Here is a 21287-nt window from a genome sequence, read left to right as displayed (position 1 = left end):
ATCAATATAAAGTGTTACATACAATAGTTGCTCATATGCTTATTACATATTTATACGATTTATTTTTTCCCCTTTTTATATAATATTTACAATTAGTTTATTTTTACACATTTTAAAACATATGGAACAAAAAAAAAAAAATCTAGCTATTTATGCAAGATTTATATGATATTATAAAAAAAAAAAAAAAAAAATGCATTAGCTATCTCATTTGGACATGCACACATTTTTTTTTATGGGAGAAAATTTGAAGAAACATTAAAATGAAGATTATTGATAAATTGTAATTCTTAAATTAGTATAATGTTTTTGATATTAATATTATATATATGTATATGTGATATAAATAAACAATGTCTTTAAAATGATAATATTTGTAAAATGAGTGTGTGGTATTAATTTAATATTTAGTTCATTGCATGTTTTTATGAAAAAAATAAAAATGGTGTTAAAGATTTTCTTTTTAAAGAATACTTTAAATAAACATCAAATTAAAAAAAACAGTTTCGATGTCTTATCATATGTATGCTTTGTTTTTTATGTATTTATACTTATTGATAAAAAATAATGGTATACAATATGTGTGAACTCCCGTTCATAGTGATTTATTTCATATATTAATTTGATTTTACTTATATTTTTCTTTGAAATTATTTTTACTTTGGCTTAAATTAATTAAACATTTTTACACATTTTCTTCATTTTTAACATTTTCTTCATTTTTAACATTTTTCTCATTTTTACACATTTTCTTCATTTTTGCTTTTGAAGGCTTTGAAAGCATTGTGTTTTTTTTTTTTTTTTTGTAAATGCTTTAAATAAAAATTCCGTTGTAAAATGCATACCCCAAATTTTCATTTGCGCTTTGATTTTTGCAAAATTGAAAGGTATATTCTTCAATTTGTTAAATTTTAGTAAACACATTGGTTTCGTTTTAATTGTGTTTTTTTATTTTTCTGTTCATCCTCCTAAGCAACAATATTTTTTTCTGATTTTTCCCCAAAACCAAGAGTGCATTTAATATATATGCTATATATATAAATAGCCATTTGTACCGATTTGTTGATATACATATATAATTTAATCAAGATGAGCAATATGATTGATGTAAAAAATATAATAAGTATATTAGTAATTTTGATACTTTGCTTAAATGGGGTTATAAGCAAAAAAACAGTCGATTTAGCCACTTATGAGAAAAATAATATTACATTAAATGCATCACCCGGAGAAACCCTCGAATTTACATGTCCTTATACAAATAAGGAAATAAACGGAATAGACCATCGAGAACAAGATCGTTTTGATGAAAATTTATTATGTTTTGAATATGTGTCAGTAATGAATACAACATATAGAATACAAGATTATGTTCGTGGTGCATATAATATAATAATGAGTTCAGATAATAATGTTCATAGATCTGAATTTACAATTCCACCTATTGTTGTAAATAGTCGAAATTTTTCTTGTTATTGTTATATGGAAAAAGAAAATAAAGTTATTAGAAAAGTATTAAAAGTATATATTTCAGGGGGTTCAAAAAAAATACCAGGATGTGATTTTAATTATGAATATAGAACATCTACAGCTATAACCATGGATGGTATTGTAAATTATCAAGTAAATAAAGTATGTGATGCATATCCAAAAAGTGGAGATGATCTTGTATTATTATGTCCCCATAGTTATAACATAAAACCTAACACATGTTTTAATAATGTATATGTTAGAAATGAATTAAATAATCAACATCATAATAAAAGATGGGATGAAAATAATTATAAACTTGTTAATTCTTCAACTATTTTTAATAATGAACTGGTTACATATGGAGATAAAACTTCTATATTTACAAAATTACCTGTGACTAATGATAAAAAATATTTTTCTTGTATATGTCAATCAGCTGATGGGACAGATTTTTTAATAATGCATGTATATATGAATCAAGTTCAAAATAATAATAATTTTAAAGATTCAAGAAGATATATAGAACATAATGAAGAAGTTTCAACTACATCTTACTATAGATCAGAGAGAACAACTAGTAATGGTTTTGTTTTTATTTTTAGTAAAATATTTGTTTTTATTTTTCTAGTAAATTATTACATTTTTTTTTAAAAAAATTATCACAAAAATTTGATTTTATATATTTATATAACTATTTGACATTTCAATATGCATATATTATTTAACATGTTCTTAATAAATTAGTAATATACAAAAACATAATATGAAATAAGAAATTCTTTTATTTAGCAAAAAAAAGAAGAATAATTTTCTCTGTGTATATGTTGTATTCTATATATAAACATGTATATGATTATAAATTAGTTAATAATTGTAAAAAGGGAGTACTCCCATAAATATCAGTGTTTAGGTTGCTCGTATATATTTAAAGAGATAGTTGGTATGGTTGTTAAATTTGTTAATAAATTTGAAATTTTAAAAAGCTTTAGATTAAATTCAAATTTTTGTGTATTGTTTGGTTGTATTATGTAGAGAAAGAGGTTCAAAAATCTGCAAAAAAAAAAAATGTATTTAAAAAATAGACATAATATGTATAAGTGTGCAAACAAATCGAAGTATATAAATAATAAAAGTTTTACCGTATGTCTGTTTTTAAAACAAAGAAATTATTGACATTGCCAAACTTGAATAATTTATAATCCACTTTTAGTAACATTGATAATCCGAATAAGTCCAGGATAATATGTTTAAATGCTAATTTCACATGATTCACAGCATTTATATCTGATATATTTTCTCTACAAAAAAAATCATAAGAATAAATATATGTTACACAACATAGTGAAGTAGTGTAGTAAATAAGAACGTTTTTTTTTTCTTTTTTTTTTTTCTTTTTTTTTTTCTTCTTTTTTTTTCTTCGTTATTTTGTTAATATGGTTACATTTTAATTAACATAAAGATTTCTTCCGTTTTTACAATACGTTTCATTTCTTTATTATTCTTAATGACATGAACAAAAAAGGAAGTATATATTCATTTCTTATACTAAAAAAAATTGTAAATATATGCTTAGGGTTTATAAAAACTATTTTAATAATATTTGATGAAATATTATTTGAAAATTTAGAAATTTATACAATAAATTCTTAGAATAATAAAAAATGTCAATCCATATAAATATGTATGGTGCATATATTTATGACAATTTGTGATGGTGAAAAAAAAAAAAAAAATACAAAATTTTTTTTTCCAATTTTGGCTAGCTGGAAATTTTATTATAAATATGTTATTACTTTTTCATAAATGAATGATATATATTAAATGATAAAAATAAATAAAATACATAAGTCAGTTTTCCATAAAATGTACAAAGGGAATTTAAGATAGGGAAGGTTATTATTTTCGTTAAAAGATAAAATGGTAGTGACAAAATAGTAGTGACAAAATAGTAGTGACAAAATAGTAGTGACAAAATAGTAGTGACAAAATTGGAGGTAATAATTTCCAGCTATGAAATTAAATTGGGTTACCAAGAGGAACAAAACTAAATTTTTTACGTCAAAATATGTTTCCCATTTCGTTTTTTCTAAATTTATTATTTTTTATAAATGAGAACGGAATTTACATGACCAGTTAATCACTCTCTTTTTTGGCGTAGATATGTGTTGCGTATTTCGGGAAGAAGGCGTGCTTATTTTTGTTCATATTTTTGTTCATATTTTTGGCCTTATTTTTTTCATATTTTTTTCATATTTTTTCACATTTTTTTCACATTTTTTTCACATTTTTTCACATTTTTTTCATATGTTTGGCCTTAATCTCGCTTTTAATTTTCGATTATTTAAAAGATAAATCTTGCATACGCATATACCGGCATACTCACGCATACAAGTAGGTATAAGGTTTGTTTATGTTTTATGCACACACAAATAGTAAAAATAATGGAAAATACAAAAAAAGTATGAATATGATAAAGCGCATGCATTTTATACAATACGCATGTGAAAAATTAAGCACAAACATATATGTATGTACACATGTATTATATATACACGTTTTTTATTAGTCAATAAAAATAAAAAAGATGTTTAATTGTTAGAATGCAATTTTCTTTCGGAGATTTCTTTCATACGATATGATATAATTTTCTTTGTTTTATTAACAGTCTCTGCATTATATTTATCAAGTTCTTCAATTGCATCACTTAATAAAATATCTTTAATTAAATCTTCCCATTTAGATGAACTAGAAGGGGTTCTACTTTTTTCTAAATCTAAAACAGCTTGAACCAGAACCCGAGTCAACCCTTTTTTATCTATCAAATTATATGCATATGCTTTTGTAGCAGCTCCAATGTATGTTCTAAAAAAAAATATTGGAACTGATTTAATAAAATAATCATTAGGTAATAATGTTTCATCATCTTTTCCTTTTACATGATGTAAAAAAACAGCTTTCATTCTCTGTGGAAAAGTTTTAATCATCATTTCACCAGCTTGCTTATCCATATCCCCTGTATCTCCAATCCATATATATCGAACAAGAGAATTTTGATGTATAACATGTTTATGTAATTGTTTAAAATTAAAAAATTTTTTTTCTCCTCTTGTTTCATTCCATACCCATTCTTTTAATGTAGAATATAAAATTTTATTATCACAATCAATACCCCAATTTTTAATTCCTCTTCTTTCTGCTACTTCATTAAATTTTATATTTAAATATGAATTTTCAGTTATTGGAACTTGGGGTATTCGAGCAGTTAGTACAGATAATAACAAAGGTTTGCATTCAGGTGGTAATTTATTCATTGCTAATTCAAATATGAATTGAAAAGAACCCGGATATGTTTCTCCTCTATGATATTGTGCATCTACACCACCTAATGCATAATTAAAAAATTTATATCCACCACTTGATCTAATTGTATCATCTATATCAATAATTACTTGTGTTGTTCCCCATTTTAATTTATCATTTTTACAATCAATTATTCTTCTTTTTATTTTATTATCATTAACAATTGTTGTTGTATATTTTTCATTTGCATCTATGGGTTCATCTCCACCAATAGATGTATTACTCGTATTATTATCAGTTTGAAGAATATTTATATCTGTTGAATTTGTCATGAATTTTTTTTCAATACTACTTTTATTGTGGATACTTAAAATCACATTTTTATTTGGTTCATTTCCAACTCTTAATAAATTTCTTATTATATTTCCACCTTTGCTGGCGAATCGGTTAACCGGCCCAATTGACTCATTTTTACTTCCATTCCCATTTTCATTCCAATTTTTACTTCCATTTTTACTTCCATTCCCATTTTCATTCCAATTTTCATTCCCATTTTTACTTTCATTTCCAATTTGATCAATATTTAGTGGTCTTTGTGATATTGTTTTAAAATTATTTTCATACAAATCAATAACTCCGGTTTTGTGAACCTTTTCTACATGGTTATTAGCTTCAATAGCATGAGAAGGTTCTATTTTATTTTTAATTTTGTCATCATCATCATTATTATGATTATTTTGTTTTGTTTTATCATGTTCTATTAATTCTACCACTTGGCTGTTATTATCATTATTCCCTTTTTTGATTCCAAAGGACTCTCTTGTTTGATTTATAAAACTTCGCATAGGATTGTTTTTTAAAAATTCATTTCGATTATTAATTTTTATTTTTGATTCATTTATGATAGACATATCTGAAATGCTTTCATATAAATTCATATCATTTTCTTCTTTACTATTAGTAGGAGTTAAAGAAAAATGTTCATCAGTTATCAAATTTTTAAAATTTTTTTCAAATTTAACATTTTCTGAAATTATTTCATTTTTTATATTATCATCAACTAAGTTTTTTACATTTTCCATTTCTCCTTTTTTTTTTTTTTCGAATATTTCAGGAGAATAGTCAAACATAGAATCACTAATATCTTCTATATTATTAGTACTATGAAATTTTTTATTTGACAAATTTTCAAAAGTGTATATACTATTAGATGATTGCCTTCGTGGCACAACATTATTAGAATGATATTTTTTTAGAGAATGTTTTAACTCATTTCTTTTTATTTTATGTTTATCTAAAACTTGCAATTTGTTTGGCACGTCATATGGCACGTCATATGGTACGTCATATGGTACGTCATATGCCACGTTATTTTCCGCCTCATTTTCCGGCCCATTTTCTGCCTCATTTTCCGGCCCATTTTCCGCCTCATTTTCTGAGCTCGTTTTTTTTTTATCAACAATTTCTGTCATTTTTTTAATAACTTCGTCCATATAATTTGTTGTCTCATCATTTGGAGTTAAACTTTCAGGGTTTATATAATCCAAATTTTGAGAACCATTTTGTTTTTTATTATAATTTTTATTTTGCATCGTATTGTTATTTTGTGGTGTGTTATTTTGTGGTGTGTTATTTTGTGGTGCGCTATTTTGTGGTGCGCTATTTTGTGGTGCGCTATTTTGTGGTGCGCTATTTTGATCGTTCATACGGATAAGATGCTTGGCAATTTTCGGATCATTGCCATTTTGATCATAATTTTTTCCATTTTCTTTTTTTTTATTATAAAATGGAATCGTTACATTTTTAGTATCTTTGGAATCGGAAGTAGAGGTTTGGGTTAAAATATTTTCTCCCTCACCTTTTTTCTTAAATTGATAAATATCAAGAGTTTTACTTTTTTTAAAAACATTTTGGAAGTTTATATCGTTTGAATCTATTATATTTTGATCACTATTTATTTTGTAAAATTTATTATCATCATTATAAATAGCAAGATTGCTTTGCTCACTTTTGCCACAACTTGCATATGCTTCTTCCTCATTTTGCTCGCCATTTTTTTCGACATTTTGCTCGCCATTTTCCTCGCCATTTTTTTCGTCATTCTCGTGAGTAGCACCAATTTGAGTATTATTTATTAAGTTCACATTGTGGTCACTAAAATTGTTTACAATTTTTTTATGGCACTCTTCGTTATAATCTATATAGTCAATGTATTCGCCAAAAGGAGTAATTGTCTGGTTTGAGTCGTTTTTTTCATTTTTTTCATTTTTTTCGTTTTTTTCATTTTTTTCCATTCCTATTATTATATGATGAAAATCATCCTCACTATTAATAGAATTAAACTTATCTTCATCTTCAAACCAATTAACATCACGATTTTTAAAATTTTCATTATTTTTGTTATTCATCGTTTCATATATTTTATTACATATATTTTTTTCATCATCAATAAATGTATTTTTATTTATATCTCTTGATGAGTAATGCTTTAAATTATGTACATTTATATTATCGTTTTCTGAATTATTTTCTATTACTTTATCAGCTACTTTATTTATTTGGTTCATTTCAATACACTCAAAAACATCTTGATCTTTCTTTCGCACTTTTTTTATCATTGCTTTTGTGACTATTTTACTATTCTATATTTATATATCGAAGGAAAATAAAACTAGAAAATAAGATATCTCGACCATTTGTTTCCACTTTTACATTAGGTTGTATCTATCGATTATATATTTATTTTATTTCAAAGCATTATAGAATTTATACTGTGACAATCTACTGAATAAATTACAGTTATATATAAAAAAAAAAAAAAAAAAAAAAAAAAAAAACTCAAATCAACATAAAAAAATAGTTACAAAACAAATTAATGATAACACATATGCCTATAAGCACATATGAAACCATATATATATATTATATATACATATATTATATATATATATAAATATATAAATGCATGCTAAATGTTTCCAGAATAAGCATTTGCATTATATATTCATCTATATATATACTTCTGTAACACATGTATAAAATGGATATGTCTTGTGTATACAGTTAAGGGGAAAAAAAAAAAAAAAAATGTTAATAAAAAATTAAAATTAAAAAATAACGAAACTTGGTACAAAATAAAATTATTTTTAAATAAAGATGATGATGATGATGCAAAGGATTATTATTTTACGAATAAATGTTAAAGTGTGTGTTATATAAAGTAAGAATTTTCTAAATATGAAGGATTATATACGTGCATATATTAAAATAAAATTAACACAAATAGAATTACCGTAGGCACTGACATATAAATTAAATAGATAGCATATACAATAATAAACTATGTTATATATTTATTTAAAATATTTGGGAAATTATATTTTTTTTTTTTTTCCCATTTGCGTTTTTAATTTTAATATAAAAATACTAATAAATTAAATCAAATGATTATTTTTTTTATATGAATGGTAAAATACATTTCCATAATTTTGGTGGTTTTCCCCCCCTTTCGTTTTTTTTTTTTTTTTTTTTTTTTTTTTTTATTCCTAAATTACTATAATATAATCATTTTTCATAATTTGATGGAATATGTTGATAAAATTGGGATACATAAAATTTAAGAAAAATAAAAATGTTATTTACAAAAATATACATATATAGTAAATATTTTTTTTTTATGTGATGCAACTCTCTTAGTATATATTATGTAAAGATTTTATTTTGTAAATTTTTAGATATTTAAAAAAAATCAAAGGACTTAAAATCGTATATGAAATTCTACTTTTTTTTTTTAATTATTTGAAAAAGGGAACCAAATATATTTATAAAAAATATACATGAAATAACCATGTGCTTATATATACATACTTGTAGTGTATATAATTATAATACATACATATATATATATATATATATATATATATAATTATAAAAGCTTTACCATATAACAATAATATTAACGCAAATGACATATTCAGCATACAAACTATTACATTAATTGCATAGATATAGATACATCGATATTTGTTTTATAGATACTTGATAAAGAATTAAAAAAAGTAAAAAAAAAAAAAAAAGTAAATTTGTATATTTGTATATTTTTTTATTTTTTTATTTTTCACTTTATTTAATTCCCTTTTATGCATTTTTAGCATTTATTTTTCCGTTTTGCATTTAATAAATTTTGTAAATTCCGTAAAATTTAAAAGAATTTGTAAAAGTATATACATATTTTTTTATTTTATTTTAATACCTTTCCTTCCCCCTTTTATTTCATCCCTTTAATTATTTTTTGTGAATAGCAGTTTTTTTTTTTTGACAAAATAAACTATGAGGGATATTTATATACTTTTTTATGTGTATAATATATATCTACATATATAAAAAATAAAGAAAAAGGTTGTGTAATGAAAAAAAAAATAAAAATTATTAAAAAAAATAAAAATTGTTAAAAAAAATAAAAATTGTTAAAAAAAATAAAAATTGTTAAAAAAAAAAATAATTAAAATTTGGCTAATTAAATTCGGACAATAACTTTATACCCTCTCAATGTTAACTTCTTTCTATATATATTATGTAGCCAATTGTTTATAAAGCTATTTTTGTGAATGTAGAAAATTTTATATGATAAACGTATGCACAAAAAGTTAAAAATGTTTTGAAATATTCATATATTGATTTAGTACATAATGTCTTCTATGAATTTCGTTATGTACATATTTTATATAACTAAAAATTCGTAATGTTTGGAGATATAGGCTAATTTTTAAACATAAATAATTGCTATATTATATGAAGATGGCATGCATTTGAAAAATATAAGCATTATGAATTATGCTATACATACATACACTCTGTGGAATGCCAATTTAAGAAAAAAGCTGTAACATTTACCATTTTCGCATGAACAGTTCATAAATATAATTACATAAAAAAAATAGCTAGCTAGTTATGAAAATCGCTACATTTGTTCCTACAGTACAATGCTAATATGTATACTCCTTTATGAAAAATAATATATTTCTTTTTTCTCTCGTTTTTATGACTTAACACATGAATATGTGTGTGAAATGAAAAAAAATACCAAAGTAAGTATACACTTTCAAAAAAGGAAAATAATATGCACATGGTATAGGTAAATATATGTACCTCATTTTTTTTTTTTGGAATAAAATTAATAGCTAGTAATACATGAATAAAACAAAATAATTAAGACTGCATTATGAAGATGATATGGTCAGGAAAATCGTAAAATAAAAAATATCGAATTATGAAAATACCAAAATAAGGATATAATATTCTATTTAAAATGAGGGGGGGAGAATAAAACACAATCATAGCTTCATTCATTACTCACTATTCATTTTACACCTTTGGAGTGTTCATAAATTGCTAAACGCGTGATATGCATTTTATTTTGTTTTTTTGATTTTTCTAAATTTTATAGTTTTATTTTTTTTAATTTAATACTAGTGTACTATTTAAGGGTTAATAAAAATGATATAATAAAAATGATATAATAAAAATGATATAATAAAAATGATAAAAATAAGCATACTTGAATAGTAGCATTGTGGTTAAGAGATAAAAAAAAATGGACATTTTATATTTTACTTGTAAATTATTATTACAATTTTATTAATAAATAAATAAATAAGGTACATATTATATATATATATGACATAGATTTAAATGTGGAGTTATCGATAAAAAGAAAAGATAATATTTGTATCCTAAATTATTTAAAGGAAAAAAAAAAAATATAAGCATATATTTGATTGAAAAAAATAATCCATAGATTTTGTGCACTATACTATATAAATTATTACTACCGCAACTATTGCTGGTATTTTAGTTTGCTATATTATTATTATTACTTTATTTTTTTTTATTATATATATATATTTTTTTTTTTTTTTTTTTTTTCATCCTTAAGTTTAAACAAATAAATAAACTCATACATATTATATGTATGGCTATGAAATGATTCTCTCATTTTTCTTAAGGAATTAAAAAAAAAAAAAAAAAAAAAAAAAAAAAAGTAAAATAAAATAAAGTATAAATAATAATATAGATAAAAGGTGGAATCGCACGAAATCGAAAAATGAACAAAATAATTGTGAGGTTGCGATGTGCGACAGGAATATACAGAATTGAAATAGAAAAAGATAAAAAATTAATTGATTTAAAAAATAAAATTAATGAGCTTTTAAATGTGCCAGTTGAAAAACAGGAAATATATTTATTTGGTTATTCAAATGAAGCTTTAAATAATGATTGGATAACTATTGATGAGTATAAAATGCAAAATGGATGTATTATAGAATTGAAAAGTGAAATAAAACCTACATATAAAAAAAATACAAACTGTACTAATTCTAACAATAAAGATGAAGACAGTTTAGAGAGAAAAGGCATGGCATACAATAGCAGCAATAATAATAGCAGCAATAATAATAGTAGCAATAATAATGATCATAGCAATAGCCGCAGCAATAATGATTATAATAGTGGCAGCAAGTATGGGCATAGCACAAATTTGAATGGTGGAGAAAGCAAACTAAAAAAAGAAAATAGTGAAAATAATAAAAATGAACCAAATTTCAAATCGTTCGATTATTTTTTAAAATTAAGAGGATATGATACAACAGATTTGCCATTAAATAATGAATATAAATCTGTATATTTAGTAAAAGGGCAATTAAATAAAATACCATTAAGTGTAACATTAAAACATCAAGAGTATAGACATGTTGATCATTTAGAATTAATGAATGTTGAAGAAATAAAAAATTTTGTTAATTATTGGTATTGTGAAAATCATATGCTTGATCAAAGAGTTGGATGGATGTATGGATACTATAAAGAAGATAGTCATTATAATTTAGGAATAAGAGCTGTTTGTGAATGTATATATGAACCTCCACAATTTTGTGAAGGAGATAAGGTAAGATTATTACCTGATGATTTCATGAATAATGTAGATTTAATTGCAGAAAAATTAGGACTCGAAAAAATTGGAATTATTTTTACTCATTTACCAAGAAAAGAATATTTAACTTCATATGAATTATTAAATATAGCCAAATTACAATTAGCTAATTTAAAAAATAATACACATTATACTAATTATAATATATCAAATTTTATTACATGTACAATATCACCAGATCCTTCACTAAATAATGAACCAATTACAAATGCTTTTATGGTATCTGATTTAGGAATGAGTTTAGTAAAATATAATTTAATTAATGAAATACAAGATGATCCATCACATATAAAATTAAGAACCCCAAATAAATATGAACTATTACCTCAAATTTTAGAAGGTGGAAAAGAAACTAATAAATTTGACACTGATTGGCTTATAATACGTGTTAATGATTCAGCTCCAAAAGTTGTACGATCTATTTTTAAAAATTATCATTTTCCTAGAGAAAATAGAAATAAACCTCAAACTGTTTATGATGTTAAGGAATATTTTTCAAGTAGTAAATTAAATAGAGGTGTTAATGGAAATTCACGATGTTCCGATTTTCATTTAATCATTTTTGCAGCAAAAGTTTTAGATATTGAAACTGCTTTAGTTTTATGTGATTCGGTTGTAAATAATAAAGAAATCGACCCTATAATTGAGGAAATGCTTACCTCTATAGTGATATGATTTCTTATCCATACTTATACGATTGTGTATGTTCACTTCTCAACGTTCACATCTTCGTGCAACTTACGTGACCATTCACATTACATAAAATATTGATTCCATAATTTGGATGGCTACCAATAGTTATATTCATGTTTTGTGCAAACCTTATATTTGTCTACCTTTATTTCGGCTTACCCTACTTTATTTTTTATTTTCCATTTTTTATTTTTCATTTTTTATTTTTTATTTTCCATTTTTTATTTTTCATTTTTTATTTTTTTTTATTTTATTTCCCCACAATGCACCGTGTGTTAATGAGAAGATCACCATATGTGTGTACAACCATTCAGCTTCATTAATTTTTTAGCTAGCTGTACATAATATTATATTGTAAGGTTATATATATGGTGATCTTCTCATTAACACACACTATAGTTAAAATATGTGCACTACATATATTTTTTTAATTTATATATTCACTTAAAATAATAGATATAACAACGAAAAAATAAAATACCTATTTTATAGAGTCTCGTATATTTGAGCAATTATATATACATACATATATTAAAATTAGAAATAAAAATAAACAAGAGAGGGGTGAAAAAAAAAAAAAAAAAAAAATCGAGGTTCATCAAAATTACATTTGATACTCTTCATTTTATATTATATAAAGGAAAAGATCCAAGTGTGTTTGAAAGTAAAAAAAAAAATATAAAATGACAATATATTGTACAAAAAAAACATAAACATAAATACATACATACATGCATACATCCAAAACAGTAAATTTCACTAAATATGTAATAAAATCATTTTAATATAAATAAAATTTAAAGCAATTTTATATTTATTGTACGATTATATATATTTTTTAACAAATATAAATTAAAAAAATATTATTTATTATTGTTACTAGACACAGTAGTATCTGCATTAGCAGAAGTAGAGGGTGTGTTAGTAGATGCATTTGTTGGAACTGTTTCTATCTCTGCGTTGTTAGATGTATTAGAAGCTTCAACATTGCCAACATTAATTGAGCTAGTATTATTATTGCCTGACATGGCAATATTTTTTGTTATATTATCATTGTTTGTAGAACCCGTTTTGGGGTTATTACTAATATTGGGTGTAGAAGTATTTTGTGAATTTGTGTTATGTTGATTATTATTTGAAAGCATAGTGGGTGTTATATTGCTTGCTTCTGATTTTGAATGATTTGGCTTATTAGCTACGTTCGAAATGTTGTTATTATTATTACTCGAATTTGCACCGACATTAGATGTATTAGTTTGGTCCTTATAATTATTGGGATTATTTTTATTTCCTACATTACTATTTTTGACATTGTTATTATTTTCTTGGATTATAGTATCATTAATATTTGGTGGAATATTATTATAGTTATTTTTTGGTAATGTATTGATATGGTTATTTGAGTTTACAGGATGAGGGGTCGAGATAGTTTGTGGTCCGACATGATGAATATGAATATTATTTAGTGCATTAATATGATTTGGAACATTTTGTGTTTGTTCAGAATTGTTAATATTATATAATAATTGAATTAACCATTTTTTTGTATATGGATCTTCTTTAAGACATGGAATAAAAGCTTTATTTACATGTTTCAAAGAATCAGGTAAACAACATTTTAATGCTTCTAAAGCTCTTGGATTTTCTGATAATCTTAAATAACAACGAACTATATGTTTTAATAATCTTGATGATGGATTTTCAATTAGTGCATTAACCATGTTTGATAAAACTGTTGATACAGCATAAAATCTTTCAGGAGTTGCACATATATAATTTAATCCTAATTCATCTATTAATATTTTTTGAACAATAAATGTTGCAACAGTTTTAGATAGCTCACTTCCAGTTTCCATGATTCGTAAACATAAGGGTATAATTTCAGTTTGTAATAAAAAATTGATTACATCGGGGTTATCGACCTTAACTAATGCACCAATAACACCAAGAGACGTTAGACGTAAATATTCAAATGGTCTATTTTTTGATTCTGCATTTAAAAATGGATATAAAAATAGTGGAATATGTGCATTTAAAAAATGTTGTTTTGTTTCTGGATGTGAAGCAACACATTGTAACAAAGCTAATGAATTACAAACTCGATTTGATGAGGATGTTGTTAATAAAGGTGGAGATAATTGTGGATATATCGACACAATTTCTTGTAATAAGGTAGTTATAGTTCCAAAAGAATTCCATAATACTGGTGCAATATCATGATATTTTTCTCTTTTTCGTGATAGTTCTAATAATGCACTTTCTCTTTTTTCAGAAAAACATAAGTCAAATATTAATTGATATATTTTTTTTTTTTCTTCATCATCATTTGGTGCAACACGAATAGAAGATCCTGGATTTGCATGAACATTGTTAAAATTATTTGTCATTCCCATTTCTCCATTATTTATATTATTATTCCCATTATTAGTATTACCATTATTATTATTATTATTCATTTTTGTATGATTCATTCCAATATTGTTTCCCATACTGTGTATATTAACACTACTAACATTATAATTGTTAATTCCTTGCCCAATCATATTATTGTTTGTATTTCCTTGTGTTGTTATATGATGTATATTATTTGATGCCCCAATTGAAATATTGGGGTTTGAAGAGTTTTGATTAATTCCTCCACGATTCTGAAACATTATATTTCTATTATTTCCAATACCAGAATTATTTGTGTTGTTCATTTTATGGTTATTTAAACCATTGTCATTCATCATATTTTTTAAATATCCAATATTTTCCAAGTTGAATAAAAAAAAAGCACTACGGGAGAGAATGGCAAAAAAAAAAGGTTAATGAGAAGAAAAGCAAAAAAAAGCACTAAGGGAGAGAAAAACAAAAAAAATGTTAATCAAATTTTTTAGAAATATATTATGTACTGAAAAATTCAATTAATTTTATTCCCAATAATAATTACAATTTGATGAATTAGATTTCATGGAGTAACATATTATATTGTTACTGTTATCCAATTTGTTGGAAGTATCTTGTATGTATGTATGTATGAACATATAATATATATGAGATATAGTAGCTTATTTAATATAATGTAAAACAATTTGTTAATTTAAAAAATGTATACAAACATGCATATATGCTTATGGTATTTTATAATCTTAATTACTATGGAGATATAAGTTTTTTTGTTTTTTTGTTTTTTTTATTTCATTCATTTTAGCTATTTTAAATGGTTATTTATACATTTTCTTTTTTTTTTATATTTTATAAATTTTGCTCATTTTTTTTGTATACTATTTTTTTCAATTACTTTATTTTTATATTTGTACAATTGCATATAGAATATAATAATACATATATTTTAATTCTTGCTATTTTTGAATTTAGGGAAATTTTTTTCATAATAAATAAATACATGGTTTTAATAAATATATTATTATGTTATTTATGAGCCACGATATATAAAATTATATGTGCATGAATTTAAAAATATGATATTTGCGTACATTCATATAATATAAATATGTGTATATATTGTACAAAATATATTAACAGCTAATAGTCAATTATTTTTGGTGTTTTCATGTATTTTCTTTATATCAAAAATTGTTTTATTCAATTGGCAAATTTGTTGCCTTTATATTAAGAAAACGTGAAAAAAAATAAAGTGGGAAAAGGGAAAAAATAAAGTGGGAAAAGGGAAAGGTTAGTGAAAAATTGCAAAATTCGTAAAATTCCCAAATTAGAGATTATAAACATATAAGCACAATACAAGGGATAGCGAAAAAAACGAATAGTACAAGTGATGTTGCTTTATTTTAACAAAATTTAATTGCGAATTTCCCATAATTTTGTTATGTACATTTTATACCTTATGGAAATGAAAACTACTTTTCCCCAACATTTTTTATTTTATGATATTTTTTTTTTAGAACTTTCAATTTGGTCGTCTTCTCATTTTGTATATCATTTTTATAACTGTATATATGCAAAACCCCTTTAAATAAATTAACAAAATATTAAATTGGTCATTTTGAAAGCCGACAAAAATATAGCATTATCTTAGTATGTATATATATTATATGTATATATATTATATGTATATATATTATATGTATATATATTATATGTATATATATTATATATATATGCATATTCATGTGTGTTATTAGTATAGTATATTGTTTTATTTGCCTTTTTTTAAATAATTGTATTTTTTTTTATTTGATGTTAACTAAATTTTGTGAAAAAAATTGTTCATATTTGAATTTACGATAATAAGTTTATTATTTTCTTGTTTTGATTACAACTAAATTGTAAAAAAGACAAAAAAAAATCATTAATAATATTATAGTTTTAATATATATTTCTATTAGCAAAAATAGACAGTGTGAATTAATTGTGATTTTATTTATTTAAAAAAAAAAAATTTATAACTTTGAAATATTTTGTTATTTTTTTAATGTAAAAATAAATGATGTATTATAAAAATTAAATTTGTTTTTTTAAAAATAAAGAAAATCATAACAAAAAGGGGTACAAAATCGAATAAAAAGAGAAAAAATAATTTCCCTATTTTGAAAATCTTATTTAAATTCACACAAATGTTTACCAATCAAATTGGTTTTAAATATTGTTTCCCATTAATTTGTGTAAACAAATTTAGGGCGGTAAAAATGTGCATATAATCATATATATATGTATATATATATGTAATACATATTTGATCACTCTTGAGTGGGAAATAAAATAGATAGGAAATTTTAAAAAATTCAAAAAAAATTCAAAAAAAATTCGAAAAAAAATCGAAAAAAACAATGGAAGATTGTTTAAAGAATAATCAAATATATAACACACATTAAATAGAAGAAAATATAAACATTTGTTTTAAGAAAAATCAAAAAAATTATTTTTTTTTAAGAAAAATCAAAAAAAATTATTTTTTTTTAATAAAAATTTCCCATTTTATTCCCACATACCGTTATAATAATATCTTAAAATTACACAGTAATATGTGCACTAGAGTTTAGACATTAAATTGTTTGTAAATTAATTCAACGTAATAAGACAAATTTATTTTATTTTTAAATTTATGAGTATACAATATTCATAAAAGGAAAAAATAAAGCACTATAAAAAATAAACAAAAAATATTAAAGAGGGGTATAAATGTAGAAAGTGCATTTATTTATTATTTTTATTTTTTTTTTTATTTTTTTTTTTATTTTTTTTTTTATAGAGCACGTGAAATAAAAAATTTCCAATGTTCCAGGTGTTTCGTACCAAAAAGGAAACAAAATAAATAAAACTAAAAAAAAAAATAAAATAAAATAAAATCAAGTGGATTAAAAAATAAAATAAAATTATATTGAAAACAAAATGATTTTTATAAAATTGTAATAAATTTGTTTACCTTCTCTTTATTCTTTGAACTTAATATTTAATAGGTCTATTTTTTATTAGAACCATTGTGATATTTAAAAACCAAAATAACTTTTTTGATGATCCAAATTATTTTACTTTTATTTATAAAAAATTTAATTCAATGTATTTATTCATTTATATATATATATATATTACATATATTGTACTTGTTAATTATTAATTGATTTTCTCTACAAACAATAAAGACAATATTGTGAAGACATTTTTTTTTGAACAGTTATGTGTAAAAGAGTTTATGTCACATCACAATTGTGAAATTTCACATTATAGATAATACATAACTCTACAAATTTTTTATCTTTTGTTTTATTATTATATTTTTTTTCATACCCAAATTAAAAAAAAAAAAACATACATAATAAAATATTTAAAATTCGACTTTTATAAACTAATTAAATTTGATATATATTTATTTTCAATTAATAGTATATGCTCTTTTTTAATATATTCATTTTACTCATTACTGTTTAATCATTTTTAAGACAAGTTTGTCACTTGATATATATATTTTTTTTTTTCCATTTCGAATAACCCCAAAATTGCCTGTACTGGTCATAATTTTTCCGTCAAATTAATTTGGCTAGATTTTTTTTTTAAACAGCTATTTTTCGTACAAATAAAAAATGGGATTTTCAAAAATGCGAAGATTTTTTATCTATGGTTGTGTCGTAAGCTTGGCTTTGTGCACAATATCGGCACATAATGATTTAATGAATAAAGAAAAAGATGTACAGAAAATAATAGAAGATTTGCGTTTTTTAGAAAAAGTTGATGCAATTTTAGAAAATAGTAACATGACAATTGATGATGTTGAACCAGATGGAGATGCATATAATCCAGATGAGGATGCACCAAAAGAAGAATTAAACAAAATAGAAATGGAAAAGAAAAAAGCTGAAGAAGAAGAAAAACATTCTAAAAAAAAAATATTAGAAAAAGATTTATTAAATGAAAAAAAAAATAAATCTTTAAGATTAATTGTTAGTGAAAATCATGCAACTACTCCATCATTTTTTGAGGAATCAATTATTCAAGAAGATTTTATGTCATTTATTCAAAGTAAAGGAGAAATTGTAAATTTAAAAAATATAAAATCCATGATAATAGAATTAAATTCAGATATGACAGATAAAGAATTAGAAACCTATATAACATTATTAAAAAAAAAAGGAGCTCATGTAGAATCTGATGAATTAGTAGGAGCTGATTCTATATATGTAGACATAATAAAAGATGCAGTAAAAAGAGGAGATACATCTATAAATTTTAAAAAGATACAATCAAATATGTTAGAAGTAGAAAATAACACATATGAAAAAATAAATAATAAATTAGAAAAATCTAAAAATTCAGATAAAAAATCATATTTTAACGATGAATATAGAAATTTGCAATGGGGTTTAGATCTAGCCCGTTTAGATGATGCTCAAGAAATGATAACAACTAATTCAGTCGAAACAACAAAAGTATGTGTAATAGATAGTGGTATAGATTATAATCATCCAGATTTAAAAGGCAATATATATGTAAATTTAAAAGAGTTAAATGGAAAACCAGGTGTAGATGATGATAATAATGGAATCATTGATGATATATATGGTGCGAATTATGTAAACAATACTGGAGATCCATGGGATGATCATAATCATGGAACTCATGTTGCAGGAATAATTTCAGCAATTGGAAATAATTCTATTGGTGTTGTTGGAGTAAATACTAATTCTAAGCTAGTTATTTGTAAAGCTTTAGATGATAAAAAATTAGGTAGATTAGGTAATATATTTAAATGTATTGATTATTGTATTAATAATAAGGCTAATATTATTAATGGAAGTTTTTCTTTTGATGAATATAGTACTGTATTTAGTTCAACTATAGAATATTTAGGAAGATTAGGAATTTTATTTGTTGTTTCGTCAAGTAACTGTTCACATCCTACATCTTCTATTCCAGATATAACTAGATGTGATTTATCTGTTAATTCTAAATACCCATCAGTACTTTCAACACAATATGACAATGTGGTTGTTGTTGCAAACTTAAAAAAGAAAAAAAATGGCGAGTATGATGTTTCAATAAACTCTTTTTATAGTGATATTTATTGTCAAGTTTCAGCACCAGGTGCAAATATTTATTCTACTGCTACTCGGGGTTCATATCTTGAATTAAGTGGAACATCTATGGCTGCTCCTCATGTTGCTGGAATTGCTTCGATTATTTTATCAATAAATCCAGAGTTAACATATAAACAAGTTGTAAGTATTTTAAAAAATTCAGTTGTAAAATTATCTTCCCATAAAAATAAAATTGCATGGGGTGGTTATATAGATATATTGAAGGCCGTAAAAAATGCCATATCTTCAAAGAACTCGTACATAAGATTTCAAGGTATTAGCATATGGAAAAACAAAAAAAGGAACTAGAAGTTAGAAAATTCAAGAGTAGATAATCAGCGACTCGGAGAGGACAGCCAAAATGCGCACAAAATATTATATAGTGTGAAATCGACATGAAGAATGTAGTATATCTGTTGGAAATCGAGTCACATAAGTGTGGACAAAACACATTTCAAAATTTTATTTTTCATTTGTATACACATTTGTTTATTTATGTATTTTTTTTCAACTTTTTTTTCAACTTTTTTTTTCATGTATGAAAATGATTTAATAGTATGCGCTCACATATGCACGCATATTGTAATTAGTTTTTAATAGTCTATTTCAGTTCATAAAAATATATATATATATATATATATATACATCACTTTTCCGTATTCATTTTACATGGTATACTATGTATTATTTAAATTATACTTGTTTAAAATTTTATGTAGATAACTTTGAAAAATTATAAAATAGTTTATTACCTTTTCCAATTTATATTTCTATAGTATAAATATAATAACTCTTTTCGACATTTGGTGCGTTACACCAGCATATGTTTCATTTGGTGCATTACACCAGCATATGTTTCATTTGGTGCGTTACACCAACATATGTTTCATTTGGTGCATTACACCAGCATATGTTTCATTTGGTGCACGTCATTGTTTTTCTTGATGTTAATTGGAAAAGTTTATTACTTCAAAAATTATTCCCTCTTTTTACTTTCATATTAATACCATCTCTTTTTGGAATAACATAATGCACATCCTATTTATTTTCACAAATGATGTGATAGAAATTGTTATATTATTATTTTTAATAAATATCAATATGAGTGTAACTTTTCAAAAAGTCTAAAAAATTTGTAAAATTAAAAAAGTGTGTGTTTGCATGCTCGAAAAATTTAATGTCTTTCATGCTCCTTATGTACAAATATAATGTACACATGGTACATTCATATTAATTATATGTACGATTTTTTTATTTTAATTAAAATTGTATGCATATATATATGTATATTCTATATT

General features: G+C 23.1%; 6 protein-coding genes across 6 annotated transcripts; 3 read left to right on the top strand and 3 right to left on the bottom strand.

The window, feature by feature from the left end:
* Positions 1-1089: 1089 nt before the first annotated feature.
* PY17X_1108700 (uncharacterized protein) lies at positions 1090-2124 on the top strand (the record flags this gene model as incomplete). Its single annotated transcript, XM_725565.1, has 1 exon — positions 1090-2124. One exon carries the CDS (start codon positions 1090-1092, stop codon positions 2122-2124), a length of 1035 nt encoding a protein of 344 aa, XP_730658.1.
* A 248-nt stretch (positions 2125-2372) lies between these two features.
* PY17X_1108600 (conserved Plasmodium protein, unknown function) lies at positions 2373-2961 on the bottom strand (the record flags this gene model as incomplete). Its single annotated transcript, XM_725564.1, has 3 exons — positions 2373-2523; positions 2613-2771; positions 2915-2961. The coding sequence occupies 3 exons, from the start codon at positions 2959-2961 to the stop codon at positions 2373-2375; spliced, it is 357 nt and encodes a 118-aa protein (XP_730657.1).
* A 1100-nt stretch (positions 2962-4061) lies between these two features.
* Positions 4062-7391, bottom strand: PY17X_1108500 (conserved protein, unknown function; the record flags this gene model as incomplete). The annotated part of the gene is made up of 1 exon (XM_725563.1): positions 4062-7391. The coding sequence occupies one exon, from the start codon at positions 7389-7391 to the stop codon at positions 4062-4064; it is 3330 nt and encodes a 1109-aa protein (XP_730656.1).
* Positions 7392-10876: 3485 nt separating this feature from the next.
* On the top strand, positions 10877-12439 carry PY17X_1108400 (uncharacterized protein; the record flags this gene model as incomplete). The annotated part of the gene is made up of 1 exon (XM_720449.1): positions 10877-12439. One exon carries the CDS (start codon positions 10877-10879, stop codon positions 12437-12439), a length of 1563 nt encoding a protein of 520 aa, XP_725542.1.
* An 881-nt stretch (positions 12440-13320) lies between these two features.
* Positions 13321-15189, bottom strand: PY17X_1108300 (protein CAF40, putative; the record flags this gene model as incomplete). The annotated part of the gene is made up of 1 exon (XM_720451.1): positions 13321-15189. One exon carries the CDS (start codon positions 15187-15189, stop codon positions 13321-13323), a length of 1869 nt encoding a protein of 622 aa, XP_725544.1.
* Positions 15190-18513: 3324 nt separating this feature from the next.
* PY17X_1108200 (uncharacterized protein) lies at positions 18514-20298 on the top strand (the record flags this gene model as incomplete). The annotated part of the gene is made up of 1 exon (XM_719519.2): positions 18514-20298. The coding sequence occupies one exon, from the start codon at positions 18514-18516 to the stop codon at positions 20296-20298; it is 1785 nt and encodes a 594-aa protein (XP_724612.2).
* Positions 20299-21287: the final 989 nt, after the last annotated feature.

The sequence above is a fragment of the Plasmodium yoelii genome (assembly GCF_900002385.2).
Source record: "Plasmodium yoelii strain 17X genome assembly, chromosome: 11".
Lineage (NCBI taxonomy): Eukaryota > Apicomplexa > Aconoidasida > Haemosporida > Plasmodiidae > Plasmodium > Plasmodium yoelii.
This window is presented reverse-complemented; position numbering and strand designations above follow the sequence as displayed.